The sequence below is a fragment of the Dromiciops gliroides genome, chromosome 4, assembly GCF_019393635.1.
Source record: "Dromiciops gliroides isolate mDroGli1 chromosome 4, mDroGli1.pri, whole genome shotgun sequence".
NCBI lineage: Eukaryota > Metazoa > Chordata > Mammalia > Microbiotheria > Microbiotheriidae > Dromiciops > Dromiciops gliroides.
The window spans coordinates 401,887,297-401,902,548 of record NC_057864.1 but is presented as its reverse complement, the minus strand read 5'-3'; the positions used below and the strand labels follow the sequence as shown (position 1 = coordinate 401,902,548).

At 40.3% G+C, this 15,252-nt stretch overlaps 1 protein-coding gene across 1 annotated transcript in view; it reads left to right on the top strand.

Moving 5' to 3' along the window:
• The first annotated feature begins 585 nt into the window (after positions 1–585).
• The window catches only part of LOC122755168 (mas-related G-protein coupled receptor member H-like), a 30,382-nt gene continuing 15,715 nt past the window's right edge, over positions 586–15,252 (top strand). The window contains exons 1-2 of the mRNA XM_044003510.1: positions 586–1,541; positions 3,048–3,121. Of these exons, the coding sequence (XP_043859445.1) occupies positions 586–1,541; positions 3,048–3,121 (1,030 nt within the window). The remainder of the gene's footprint in view (positions 1,542–3,047; positions 3,122–15,252) is intronic.

The window sequence follows — 15,252 nt, the reverse complement described above, 5'->3', positions numbered from 1 at the left end:
CTTAGGGAAAAGACAGGCTTACAAAAAAGTATTATAAACATATGTCCTGATGGGGCTGTCCTTACTACTCCTAGTCCATTCCACTAACCATCTTCTAATCCTGTCCTCTGTAACAGATGCTGGGAAATGGTTTTACTTATTTTCAAAAAGCCCTACATCTACAACTAACCCCATCCACTATACAACACTCTCTCATAAATGATGAAGTTCCTAGCTGAGGTCTGGCATATAGTAGGCACTTTTTTGTTGTTTGTTTGTTTGTTTTTGGTTTTTTGTGAGGCAATTGGGGTTAAGTGACTTGCCCAGGGTCACACAGCTAGTAAGTGTCAAGTGTCTGAGGCCGGATTTGAACTCAGATCCTCCTGACTCCAGGCCTGGTGCTCTATCCACCGTGCCACCTAGCTGCCCCAATAGTAGGCACTTTAAAATGACTAATGTTTGACAGGTTGATCTTTAAGGTCCCTTCTAGCACTAAATCCAATTAAGATGATTTAATAATTAAATAGCATTAAATACCTTCTATATATACATTATTTTCTATCTCTGCTGACAGGTGTAATGAGGAAGATTGATGATTTCTAGATAATGGTGATGTCCTCAACCAGCAAGCCTTTTATGCAGTCCACAACGGATGCCCTGAGCCATATGAATGATTCTTTTTCAAATTCACCATCAGCTAGAATTATCTCAACTTACCTTTCTCTGCTCATCACCTTGTTGGGAACAGCTGGCAATGGACTTGTCATCTGGTTTCTTCTCTTCCACTTCAAGAAGAACCCTTTCACTGTTTATATCCTAAACCTCTCAATTGCTGACTTGACTTTCCTTCTTTGTACATCTACTGTCAATATAGGAACACTAATTTGCTACAACTTTAATATTCAACCATTTGGACTGCGGTTATTTCTGACCATTTTTTATGTATTAATCCTGTTTGGCTACAACACTGGCTTCTACCTCCTGACAGCCATCAGTGTAGAGAGGTGTCTTTCAGTCCTTTACCCCATTTGGTACAAATGCCAACGCCTGAAGCATCAATCTGCAATTGTCTGTACCTTGTTGTGGGTACTCTCTGTTTTGGTGAGTGGGTTAGAATGTTTTGTGTGTATTTGGGCAGCAGAGCCCAGATTCCCTTTTAGACCATGCATGGTTGTGGAAATATTTTTGCTCGTCTTGAACTTCCTTGTGTTTGCACCTCTCATGGTCATATCAAACTTCACCCTCTTCATCAAGGTCTTCTGTAACCTGAAGCACCGCCGACCAGCCAAGCTTTACATCATCATCATAACCACGGTCATTCTGTTCCTTGTCTTTGCTATGCCTTCAAGAGTTTTTGTAATGATATATAACTTTGAAAATGAAAATTATGAGTCTCTGGCATTGTTATATCCATATTTGAGTTTATTATCCTTTATCAATAGTACTGTCAACCCAATTGTCTACTTGGTGGTTGGTCGGCTCAGGGGACAGAGGACTAGGAAGTCTCTAAAAGACACATTGCAAAAGGTCTTTGAGGATAAGCCACAACCAAGAGTGAGAATGTAAGATCATATAGATGCACTCCAAATTCAGTGCTCCTCACAGGGAACAAATCCTATTCCATATTAAACTAATATTACCTAGAAAGTATATTCTCAGCCAGAGTAAGAAAAGATTGCTATTTGAATAGCAATAGTTGTCTAGTGAATAGACAACCTTTAAAATTTCCTTTGCATTTTCTAGGGGAGGTGTTGTAAGCATACAATGATGAAGCTGTCTTTACTGTTACTATGGTCCCTAACACTTCCTTCTAATCCTATTCTCCATACTAGATACTAGGAAATAGTTTTAGTTATTTTCAAAAGATCTGCCCCTCCTTCATAGCCCTCTGTTTTCCAGGCACTTGAGTCTATTTGCTCTTCCCTATATAAAGCATCCCATCTCCTACCTTCATGCCTCTGCATAGGCTGTCCCCATGGAAAAGCTGGAATGCTCTTCCAACCCCCCATCCCCTCTTGGAGTCCCAAGCTCCGTACAAAGCCTGGCTTCATTGCTGCCTTTTACATGAAACCTGTTCTGAGGCTGTGTCTTCATCTGTCTGAGAACACAGCATCTAACTCCATCAAAAGAAAAGTACGTGCGAAGTGAAGCTTAGAGAGATGCAGGACTCTTGGCTCAGGAAGAAGGCAGATGAAATGCAGCTTTATGCTGATAGTAACAATCCAAAGTGCATTTATGATGCCCACAAGGCTATTTATGGGCCAAAAACATATGCACCTCAACTACTTGGTGCTGACGAGTCACAGTGATTAGTGACAAGGATGTGATCCTGGAGAAATGGGCTGAACACTTCCACAGTGTTCTCAACAGACCATCATCAATCAATGCTTAAGCCAATGACCATTTACCTCAGGTTGAAGTCAACCCCTCTCTAGACAAATTTCCATCTGAAGAAGAGATTTTGAATGCCATTAGGCTCCTCTCCTATCGCAAGCACCTGGTGCTGATTCTATTCCAGCTGAGATTTACAAGGTTGGGGGTAAATTGCTCACGTAAAAGCTGACTGAAATCTTTTGGCTTATGTGGCAAGAGGATATTATATCCCAGGAGTTCAAGGATGCCTCCATCATCCATCTCTTTAAAGGTAAAGGAAATAGACTGTCCTGTGACAGTCACAGGGAGGTCTCTCTCTTAATCATTGCTGGCAAGATTCTTGCCAGAGTCCTCCTTAATAGGCTGATCCTTCACCTGAGAGCCAGTGTGGCTTCAGAAAAGATTGAGGAACAGTTGATATGCTGTTTGGTGTTCCAACAACTCCAGGAGAAATGCCAGGAGCAGAACAGAGAGGTGTGTACATAACATTCATATATCTTTGATACTGTCAGTTGTGAGGGCTTATGGAAAATTATGTCAAAATTTGGTTGCCCAGAGAAGTTCATCAGTATTGTACATCAATTTCATAACAGCATGCTTGCCCAGGTTCTGGATTATGGATAATGTTCTCACACTTTCCCAGTCATCAATGGAGTGAAACAAGGCTGTGTGCTTGCTCCCATGCTTTTTAACAGGATGTCTTCAGTCATGTTGTCAAATGCCTTCGATGAGGATGAACATGGCATCAAAGCCAAATACCACACTGATGGTAGTAAATTCTTCAACTTGAAAAGGCTACAAGGCAAAACTAAAGTGGAGGGAGTGCTTATGCATGATTTTTTGTTTGCAGATGATTGTGCACTCAATGTAGCTTCTGAAGCTAAGATGCAACAAAGTATGGATGGATTCTCTGCTGCTTGTGATAATTTTGGCATAACAGTTAATATCAAGAAAACAAATGTGCTCCATCCGGCAGCACCACACCATTCATACATAGAACCATCAGTTACAGCAAGTGGAGAAGTTTTGAATACTGTAGATAAATTCACTTACCTTGGCAGTACACTTTCCAGGGATGTAGACATTAATAATGAGGTTGATGCACACATTGTCAGAACTAGCTCAGCATGTGGAAGGCTCCAAAGGAAAGTGTGGGAGAGAAGAGGTATTAGACTGATTACCAAACTGAATATCTACAGAGCCTTTGTGCTGACCTCATTGTTGTATGCCTGTGAAACCCAAACAGTATGCCAGCGTCATGCCAGGAACTGAATAACTTCCATTTGAATTATATTAGAAAGATTCTGAAGATCACCTGGCAGTATAAGATACCAGACACTGAGGTCTTCTCTCCAGCTAAGCATTCAAACTCTATTGCAGAGAAGACAATTCCAATGGGTTGGCCACATTATTGGAATGCCAAATGTACACTTGCCTAAATGACTATTTTATGGAGAACTCACACAAGGCAAGCACTCATGTGGTGGTCAGAAAAAATTGAAACAAGGCTACTCTCAAGGTCTCTCTTAATAATTTGTAATTGAAGGGACAGCTAGGTGGCACAGTGGATAAAGCACCAGCCCTGGAGTCAGGAGAACCTGAGTTCAAATTCGGCCTCAGACACTTGACACTTACTACCTGTGTGACCCTGAGCAAGTCACTTAACCCTCATTGCCCCACAATTAAAAAAGGATTTTTAATTGATTTCATGACATGAAGACACTGGCACAGGACCGCCCAGCATGGTATGCCCTCATCAGAGAGGGTGCTGTGCTCTATGAGCAAAGAATTGAAGTAGCTCAAAGGAAATGCGAGATGTGCAAATTTAAAGAATCCAACCCAAATGTTCACACGGATTATTTGTGCCTAACCTGTGGTAGAGCTTTCTAAACTCATATTGGTCTGATCAGCCACAGTTGGACACACTGTGATTTGACTCTAACATAGTGATGTCATTTTGGTCCTCTTCAAGAACAAAGGACAACAACCAACCAACCTTAGTTGTTAATATGTTCATTCTGTCCATAAAAATGACTTTGAAGTGACTTTGTATATATTGTATATATGTTGTTTAAAATCTAAATTTGGGTTCTAATCTGTCCCCCCAGTTTTGAGGGGAAACTGGCTAAAATCACTGATAAATTCAGCAAGAGTTTAGGCTTTTAAGGGTTTGTTAAAAGATATATTATAAGACAGCAAAGAGAGAGAAAGATTGAGAACAGATTCCTTATAGCATGGAAAATCCTAGCTTTCCTAGCGGCCCACGTGAAGTTCTGCCACCAAGCTGATGTCTCAAACCAAAAGAGAAAGGTCCCTTCCGCCAGCCTCAGCTTCCTACTTCCTGTCCTCCTCCCAGAAATGGGAGGTCCTTCAAGTTGATTGGCTGAGAGCGGTCTCCTGTTGATGTTGCAGTCCATAGCCTCTGAGAGCACACTCTCCTCAGGGTTGCCTAAATTTAAACTAGGTGGCTAACAGGGCAGACCATGTGTGGCTAAAATCTAATCACCTTCAAATGGGTACTTAGTAGTTCCTCATTCACACCCAATTCAAACATTAATAAGTCAATTGAGACCCCTAGGGGTCTGCCAAATTCCATTATTTTACTGCATATATTTCATCATCAGTGTTCATGATGTTTTCCTCCTGTAGAATGTAAGCTCTTTGAGGATAGGCATTGCTTCAGTTTTGTCTTTTAATCCCATATATATAGATATAGATATAGATATACACCATGGCGGCTGGCAAGGGTAGAGACTTTTGATAAATGTCTTATGAAAGTAAATTACTGAATTGGTTGTACTGTGCTGCAAAGGTTTCCAAAACATTCTTTTTAAAATATTTTTAGTGGGCCAGATGAAGTAAAAATAAGCTCAAGGTTTTCATCCTAACCTAAGAGGAGTGGAAGGCCAACAACCCTATTAAAACTAAAGATTGGCATGGTTAGGGTAGCCTTGGTCTCCATGAGAATCACTGAGGAGGTTAAGATTTGGGAGTATCCTTAATCCTCTGAAGGCAGCTAAGTAGCACAGTGGAGAGTGTCAGGCCTGAAGTCGGGAAGACCTGAATTCAAATCTGTCCTCAGACACTTAGTAGCTGTGTGACCCTAGGCAAGTCACTTAACCCTTTTTCCCTCCATTTCCTCATCTGTCAAATGAGCTGGAGGAGGAAATGGCAAACTACTTCGGTATCTTCCAAGAAAATGACTGAATAACAACATTAATTCTTTGAGCAGTTAGAACCTCCCACAAAATTTGTGTCCACAATCAGCCTGTGAAAAGTGTGTATGTACTTTTGTTCTTTCCCAACTACAAAATTTCTTTTTTCCCTAGACCTTTGTTTTTTCCCAATTATATGCCAACTATAAAATTTCTTCATCTTTTGTTTCAATATTATTTTAAAACGTGAATTGGAAACTTCTCAAGTCACAGAGGTCTATCATTAGTAGGAAAAAAATTATTTCCTGTAATCTTTATCCCTACATTTACTTGTAAAAATTAATAAATGTATCTGATTAATTTACCTGAAATCCAGAGTAAAGTGTTTTTCTTCCACTAAGCATAGTGAACACTGACATTTCTTAGAAAATATAACTACAGGAAAATAGGGAAAAGGTCTCAGAACCTTCCAATACAGGGAAAAATTAATGAAGCATCATGGTTCAACCTAGTCACTCAGCTCTTCAAGTTTTTTCATCCAACTCTGAAAAGTGTGGTGTTACTAAACTGCAAAAAGAATATCATAACACACTGAAAGAATCTCTTTGCAAAACAAGAGACCAAAATATCTTTGTTTACCTCATAATATCAACAAAAGAATTTCATGCCTAAGCTATCTAAATTTTTTTTCTCATTTTGCTGGCAAACAATCCATTTTGTCAAAGATCTAAACCATTACTTAAATGTCCAATATTTTACCTTCTCAAACTGATCTCAATAGCCTTGTGTTCAATCAAGCCAAGAAAAATTAATAAACTGAGAAAAGACTACATATAGTGGATAGAGCAGTAGGCCTGGAGTTGGGAAGTCCTGAGTTTAAATCCAACTTCAGATACTTTCTAGCTGTGTGACCCAAGGCAAGTCATTTAACTTCTGTTTGCCTCAGTTTCCTGATCTGTAAAATGAGGAATGGCAGAACAAGCTGTGGTATATGATTGTGTGATGAAATAATGAGATTTAGCAGATACTCAAAGACCCACCTGGAGATTAATCTAGACTTATTGAATCAAGTGAGAGTGATTAACTGCTGATTAGCCAACTTCAAGTTAACTGGATTGTAATCACACCTTGAGAACACCTTCAAAACCAATATATTTGGATGATGCCAACCAATCAGCTTGAAGCAGTGTGTAAGGCCTGCCTCTGTTCCAGACCTATAAAAAGCTTCTACAATCATCTTGCTAGGGAGTTCCTGATTAAAGCAGGCTCGTGGAGGAGGACTTGAGGAAGAACCCAACCAGGCTGGAACTCTAGGCTAGATAGGCTTTTTCTTAACTTTCTGAACTCCTTGTGAATATCTGTATGCTTTAATAAATTTTTAATGCCCAAGGACTGGTGCTAAAACTTCTAATTTAAGGCAACCTCAATTTAGATTTTAAACTTCACAATTGTAATGAAATACTCTTGTGCTATAGGAAATGATAAGCAGGCTTATCTCAGAAAAACCTAGAAAGGATTACATGAATTGAGGTAAAGTGAAATGAACAGAAGCTACCTCACAGGACTGTTATGAGGATCAAATGAAATAATATTTGCAAAGCACTTAGCATAATACCTGGTATGTAATAAGTGCTGTATAATTGTTTATTCCCTTTCCTTCCCTCCCTTGGAAAACCAAAAAGCAGTTTGTCAAAAATTGGTTTAAGGCAACATCTTATAGCACTTACTACAAGTTCCATATAGATGATTTAAACATAAAAGGTCATATCTTTTTTTTTTTTTGCAGGGCAATGGGGGTTAAGTGACTTGCCCAGGATCACACTAGTAAGTGTCAAGTGTCTGAGGCCGGATTTGAACTCAGGTACTCCTGAATCCAGGGCCGGTGCTTGATCCACTGTGCCACCTAGCTGCCCCCATATCGTTTTTTTAATGGAGGAAAAGAGATAGAAGCATTTTTCACAGCTCTGGAAAGAGGAAAATTTCTTCTTTTTTTACATTTAATCATTATTTTTTTCTCTATTACATGTAAACCAAAGTTTTTAACATTCATTTTTTTTTTAATTGAGTTCAGGGGCAGCTAGGTGGCACAGTGGATAGAGCACCGGCCCTGGAGTCAGGAGTACCTGAGTTTAAATCCGGCCTCAGACACTTAACACTTACTAGCTGTGTGACCCTGGGCAAGTCACTTAACCCCAATTGCCTCACTAAAAAAAAAAAAAAAGAAAGAAAGAAAAAAAAGAAATTTAAAAATTGAGTTCAAACTTCTCTCCCTCTCTACCTCATCAACCCCTCCTTGAGGAGGCAAGAAATACAATATAGGTTATATGTGTGCAGTCATGCATGGCATTTTCATATTAGCCATGTTGCAAAAGAAAACAAACCCCAAACCCAAATTGTATTCAGATGCTATTTGTGGGAAACAGTTTTGTGGAAAACAGTGATCATTTGATACAAAAGTGGAATCTTCTCAAGAGAAAGTAACAACAAGGCAATATTATCTAGTGAATTGTATCAACTCAAGAAAGAGAAAAGTTAAGTTCTTCAGGGCTAGATATAGGAACCAGTTTGAGCTCTCGCCAGTGCTATAGTAAAAGTAGGTAAAAGTTCAACCCTAGTCACTACTGCACTTGCTTAATAGACCCATGAATATTAACTTCTCCTCCTCTCTCTAAAATCTGCACCCTATTTTCAATCATGAGTTGCATGAAGGTGTATGTGTATGGGAGGGGTAACATATCAAGGAGGATTTAGCTAGAACTCTTCCAAGAAGATTATGAACCTGAGCCTAGCAACATATAGTGGCTCAGGGGAGGGACTTACTGAGTCGGGCTCAGGATAAATACAGGGTGTGCTTGCTTTCAGCATTTGGATCTCACTAATTGGCTTTGCTGTGGGTGCCCCAATCTCATGAGAATGTAATAAAAAGCTTTTATCATACCAAAGCTTCCTCTGAAAAAACTTATTTTGAGAAGGTAGTCTGCACCTTGTGCTAAAATAATGGGATTTGGCAGACACCCAGGGCTCCCACCTGAAGTTTGATTTGGAATTGACTGAATTGGGTGAGACTGAGAAACTGAAAGAGAACCTACTTAAGAATGACTAAATTGAGACCACACCTGGCTGGCCCTGAAGTGGGGTGTTGTTCTCAGAGGCTGTGGACTACTCCATTAACAGGAGACCACTCTCAACCAATCAGCTTGAAGGTCCTCCCCTTTTGGGGAGGGAGACAAGAAGTAGGAAGCTGGGGCTGGCTTGCTGATCTCCCTCTTTTCGTTCAGGAACCAGTGCTTGGTGGCAGATAGAGAAAAGGAGGGTCCCTCTTTTTGTTCAGGCCTTCAGCTTGATGAGAGACAGAGAAAAGGCAGAAAGAGGAAAGTAGATAGAAAGTAGATAGACTTTTCTGGCATTACGGGATCCCATGCGTTGTCTTTACTCTTTAATAAATCCTTAAAAAGCCTAAACTCTTGCTGAATTTATCAGTAAATCTTAGCCAGTTTCCCCCCCAAAACTAGGGGGGAGGCAGATTAGAACCCACATTAGATTTTAAACATCACCACCTGTTTCTCACACTATTAATTCTTATTCTAGAGCTCAGCTTCTTAAACTGTGGGTCACTAATCCATATGGGATCATGTAAGCAAATGTGGGGGGTCACAAAATATTTGGCAATAGCAAAACATTATATATACCTATTGTATATATCTAAATACCCATAAAAATTTCTGAGGTGAAAAGGGATCATGAGTGGAAAAAGTTTAAGAAGCCCTGGTCTAGAGTACTATCCAGATTGTATTTTTCATTATGAATCCTTTGGAATAGTCTTGGATCATTATATTGCTGAAAATAGCCAAGTCTATCACAGTTGATCATTTTACAGTATTGCTGTTACTGTATACAATGTTCTCCTGGTTCTGCTCATTTCACATTGCCTCAGTTCATGTAAGTCTTTCCAGGTTTTTCTGACATCAGTCTGCTTATCATTTCTTATAGCACAAGAATATTTCATTACAACTATATACCACAACTTGTTCTGACATTCCCCAATTGATGGGTATCCCCTCAATTTCCAATTCTTTGCCACCACAAAGAGAGCTGCTACAAATGTTTTTGTATGTATAGGTCCTTTTCCTTTGATCTCTTTGGGGTACAGATCTACCAGTGGAATTGCTAAGTCAAAGGGCATGGCACAGTTTTATAAACCTTTGGGCATAATTCCAAATTACTCTCCAAAATGGTTGAATCAGTTTACAACTCCACCAAAAGCACATTAGTATCCTTATTTTTCCATACCCCCCCCAACATTTATCATTTTTCTTTTCTGTCATAAGCAGCCGATATGATAGATATAAGGTGGTATAGAGGTAAATTTCTAGAGAAGATTACATAAGAGAAAACAGATAATTTCAATTATGTGATATGAAAATATTTTATCTAAGCAAAATCAATGCCTAGGATAAGAAGGGAAACTTCATTAGAAGGGGGAAAAACACAACTTTGCACAAAAAAACTCTAATAAATTTCTTACACACAAGAAAAGAGAGAATTAATACAAACACATAAGACCAAGAGTCATTCCCCAATAGAGGAGGGAGTATGAGAAAACAAGCACATTGAACTTCTTAGTGGTAAACCTCTGGTGTTTATGGAAAGCACCTCATTCAACAGGCATATAATGTTGGTATCATTCCATAAAGCAATTTGGAATGATACCAAAAAAAAGTTACTAAATAATGCAAACCCTTTGACCCAGCTATACCCCTAATAGACCTATACTCTAAAGAGATCAAAGAAAAAAAGAAAAGATTATGTGTGTATATGTATGCATTGTATATGTATGCATTCATGCATGTATATGTGTATATATTTGTGTATGTGAATACACATACATGCACAGAAATATTTATAACAGCATTTTTTTTGGTGGCAAAAACTGGACACTAAGGGGATGTCCATCCATTTGGGAATGACTCAACAAATTGTAGTATATGAATGCAATGGGTTGTGTTGAGGGAAAAGGTGATTTCAGAGAGACATGGAAAGATGTGTATGAATTAAAGCAGAGTAAAGTGAGCAGAACCAGAAAAATAAGTTACATAATAACAACATTGTATAAATAAACAACTTTTAAAGCCATTAGATCTCCAATCAATATAATGACTATCCATGATTCCAGAAGACTAATGATGAACTATGTTATTTGCCTCCTGTCAGAGATGTGATAGCCTCAGGAAGCAAAATGAGATATGTTCTCTGGACACAGCCAATGAGGGAATGTATTTTGCTTGACTTTGAATTTGTTGCAAGGATTTTGTTTTTTCTTTTTTAATGTTTTATAAGGTTCTCTCTCTGTCAAAGACCTCTTTTTCTTAGAAATCAGTTGTTTTTTTCAAATATCTAATTTGCCATTTCACTCTTTCAAGTTCCAATTAGGTGCCCTTGTAGCAATCACTGACCATTATCTATCATTCTAGTGTTTATTTAAGAGAGACATCACTGTCTTCAACTAGAACAGAAAACAACAAAGGAAAAGGCCAGGAACCAAGGCTCACATGTCCCTAAAGGGAAGAAGGCCCTTTCCCTTCACTGCACTGTCAGTCACTAAGATATCCCAAGAGTGACTGAGGCAAAAGAAGAAATAACTTCAGCTGTCAGGCCTCCTTAATGCCTCTGTTGCCAATTAAAGGGCTGCCTCTCCAATTCAGGGTTTGCCCATTGGAATGTGTTACAGAATGTCTACACATGCTCCACCATCTCTCAAAGGCACCTCCCTTACATGTCGCCATGATTCTCACCTCTCAACATGGCATACCAGCATGTGCCAGACCCCCATTACATGGGTATTGCAAGTCATGGTCAAACTTAAGAACACCACTGTTTTCCAAAAGCTCTTTGGTAGAGAGGCCATGTGTTACAGTAAAAAGAACACTGGATTAGGTATCAGGGGACCTGAGCATGAATCTGGTCTCTGCTAATCACTCCTTGTGTGACTTGGGGCAAATTGTTTACATTCTCTGGGCCTAAGTTCACTCATCTGTCAAGTGAGGACATTGAACTAGATGGCCTCTGGGATACTTTCCAGCTCTAGCATGCTATGATCCAGTGAAGTAAGTTGTTTGGAACTCAAACAACATTGTCCCATAGGAAAAATGTTACAAGAACTAGCTAGTTTCCCAGGCCAACCTACAGAAGCCTATTTAATCCATAAAATAGTTGTGCATGGAAATTAACACCATTTACAACCATAATCCCCTGTACAAATGCATTCAGAATGACAACTTTGGATGCTAGGAATACATCTCTTTTCCGTGGTCCCCTGCCCAAGAACAGAATTTGATATTCATTCTCCACTTGGTTTGAGTATGGAAATGGAGTCACTTAGTCCTACTCCCTATATGGAGTAGGGGCTTCAAAATAGGAAGGAAATGAAGGGGACTTGAGAATCAGGGATGGGGTTTCCAAGAAAATCCCAGGTTTAGGAACTGAAGTGAATTCTCTGAAAAGAGAAGCAGGTTGGGTAGATGGTGGGTATGGAGTTGGGAGGTTGCTGGGAGTAAGGAGCAAAGAGATAGAGGTGGGGAGAAGAGTACTGGACACACTTCTGCCACCCAAATTTTAGGGTTTTCTTTCTACAATTTCTCCTGTTGGGGTCCCCAAAAGCTCTAATAATCACATAATCAAAAAGATTGAGGAATGGCATATTACAGTAACCAACCAGCTCCCCTCTAATTCCTTTTTTTGGGGGGTGGGGGAGCAACGGGGTTAAGTGACTTGCCCAGGGTCACACAGTTAGTAAGTGTCAAGTGTCTGAGGCTGAATTTGAACTCAGGTCTTCCTGAATCCAGGGTGAGTGTTTTATCCACTGCGCCACCTAGCTGCCCCCTTCTAATTCCTTTTTAATCACCCAGCTTCTTTAAAAGCTTATCTATGCCACTTCCACTTCCTCTATCCCATCTTTTTCCCTCTCAACACCACCCTTGCCTCTAGTGTGGCAGATTCCATTCCCAGACACAAAAGCAAGGTGAGAAGTTGAGGAGGGGTACGTGGCTAGAAAGACCCTTTGGAGATGGGTGCTGTTCCTTAAGAAAGAGTAGAGAACGGGGCGGCTAGGTGGCGCAGTGGATAAAGCACCCGGCCTTGGATTCAGGAGTACCTGAGTTCAAATCCGACCTCAGACACTTGACTTACTAGCTGTGTGACCCTGGGCAAGTCACTTAACCCCCATTGCCCAGCAAAAAAAAAAAAAAAGAGCAGAGATGAAAAGAGGGAAATGTTTCTTTGGCTGCTGTTTTGTTTTGTTTTTACAGGGAAATGAGGGTTGAGTGACTTGCCCAGGGTCACACAGCTAGTAAGTATTAAGTGTCTGAGGCCAAATTTAAACTCAGATCCTCCTGAATCCAGGGCCGGTGCTCTATCCACTGCGCCACCTAGCTGCCCCCTGCTGTTGTGTTTAATCATAGTAGCTGAGTTAGACTACATAAGCAGGTATGCGGATACACTGACCCATGTGCTGGATGACTGTCAAAATAGAGAAGTGAATGAACTTTATTTCTAGTATCTTGCCAAAGCCCTCTTACCAATGCCAGACACAAAAAATTAAGAATCAATCTCTACCCTCAAAGATGGGCAGCTAAGTGATGCAGTGAACAGAGTGCCAGTCTTGGAGGCAGGAAGACCTGAGTTCGAATCTGTCTCAGACACTTACTAGCTGTGTAACGCTGAATAAGTCACTCAACCCTGTTTGCCTCAATTTCCTCATCTGTGAAATGATCTGGAGAAAGAAATGGCAAAACCACTCCAGTATCTTTGCCAAGAAAACCCCAAATTGGGGTCACAAAGGGTGGGGCATGACTGAAATGACTGAACAACAACAAAAAAAAACATCAAGGAATTCACAATCTAATAAGGGAAACACACAAAGAGAAAAGCACAAAGTGCTACCCCACCCCCCCAAAAAAAAACAACAACACCAGCTTTAGGAAAGAGAAGTCACTTTTGGGTGGCGGTATCAAGGAAGATTCACTGAAAATGCAGTTGCCCCTGACCTGGGCCTTAGGGGCAGAGAAGGTTTTCAAAAGACAAAGATGCAGAAAGAATATGATCCAATCATGGGGGAATAGCCTACATCAGTGCTGGGACTAGCAAAGTTTAAGAGAAGACAGAGCATCAAGTAGTCTTAGTTTCTCTGGAACACAATGTGGGAAAGACAGTAATTCAAGAAAGGTAAAGTAGTTTGGAGCCAGACTGTGAGAGTCCTTAAGTACCAGCATAAGTAGAGTTAATACTTTGTCGTATAAGCAATAGGGAGCCACAGAAAAATTTTGAGCAGTGGTGGGGCCACGAAAGCAGCAGCATAGTATAATTTTAAAAAGGACTAGACTTGGAGTCAAACAACCTGGATTCCAACCTGGCTGTAAAAGTAACTACATACTGGACCTTGGCCATATCACATCCCCTTAAGCCTGTTTTCCTCATCTGTAAAATCAGATGTTTGACCAGAGGATCTCTGATGACCTTCCTGATCTGCCTTATTTTATAATTCAATGTTACTGTGGTAACTGTATGAAGGAGGGTTAGAGAGGAGACACTGGTAAGCCAGGAGGTGGTTTAGTAGGCTATGTGAATAGACCAGGAGAAAGGGAATGAGGGCCTGAAGGAGAGACCGCTGAATCAAAGATGATGCGTGTGCTCTGTGTTTTTTAAAATGCCCTTCGGAGAAACAGTAAAGGACACTGTTGCGTGGCTGACCACATCCAGGGCTTTCTTCTAACAAGAACTCATCTGCTGAGTCACAGGAGAAAACTTGAAAAGGGAGGGATTTAGAGAGAGACAGTGACTGGTCCCATCCTAGCATCTGTGGACTGCTTTAAGGGCCTCACAACAACCCTGTAAAATAAGTAGGTGTTATTATTACCCTATTTTACAGATGAGGAAACTGAGCTTGAGAAAAGGTGAGTATATGAAGCAGAATTTGAACTTGGATCTTCCTTACTACTAGTCTAATGCTCTATTTACTGGACCACCTGACTTCCTTGGGGAGGAAAAAACCAGGAAGGAGAAAGACAATGACGGGACAGTGCCAAAAACAACTTTTGCCTGCCAAGGGTGAGATTAGCTCCAAATTGACAATTCCTCCTTCCCCTGCTTCAAGTTTCCATTCTGGAATAAAGATTTCCACATGCCTGAACTAAAGGTCACTTTTCCCCAGGTCTATATACAGATATTTTGGACTAGTGCAACCCCAGAAATCATAGCTGGACATGTAAAAAAGACAATTCCTGGAAAGAGGCACACACACAGCTGGGGTCTGAATGTCCCACCATGGAACGCCCCCAAGTATCCCAGGGTTCTTGAGGGGCCTGCCGTTCCCATAGGTCTGCAGTAGATATTGGAGAACATTTTTTGTCACATGGAAACTACAGAACTTGGCATTTGTTGCACATAATCACAAAATGTCCCAGTTGGAAGAAAACTGACAGAGCCTTTAGTTTAAATATCTCATTTTGTCACTAAGGAAATTGAAGACCAGAGAAGTGACTTTCTCAAGTTGCATGATGACTGATTCGGGAGTCCCCTGACTCCTAGTCCAATTTCCTTTTAGGACGATAGGATCACAGATTTAGAGCTATTAAATACCTCAGAGGTCATCTCCCCCACCATTTTACAAATAAGGAAACTGAGGCTCAGAAAACCCAAGTGATTTATTTGCCCAAGGTCACAATAAGTAATTAGTTTCCGAGGTAATATT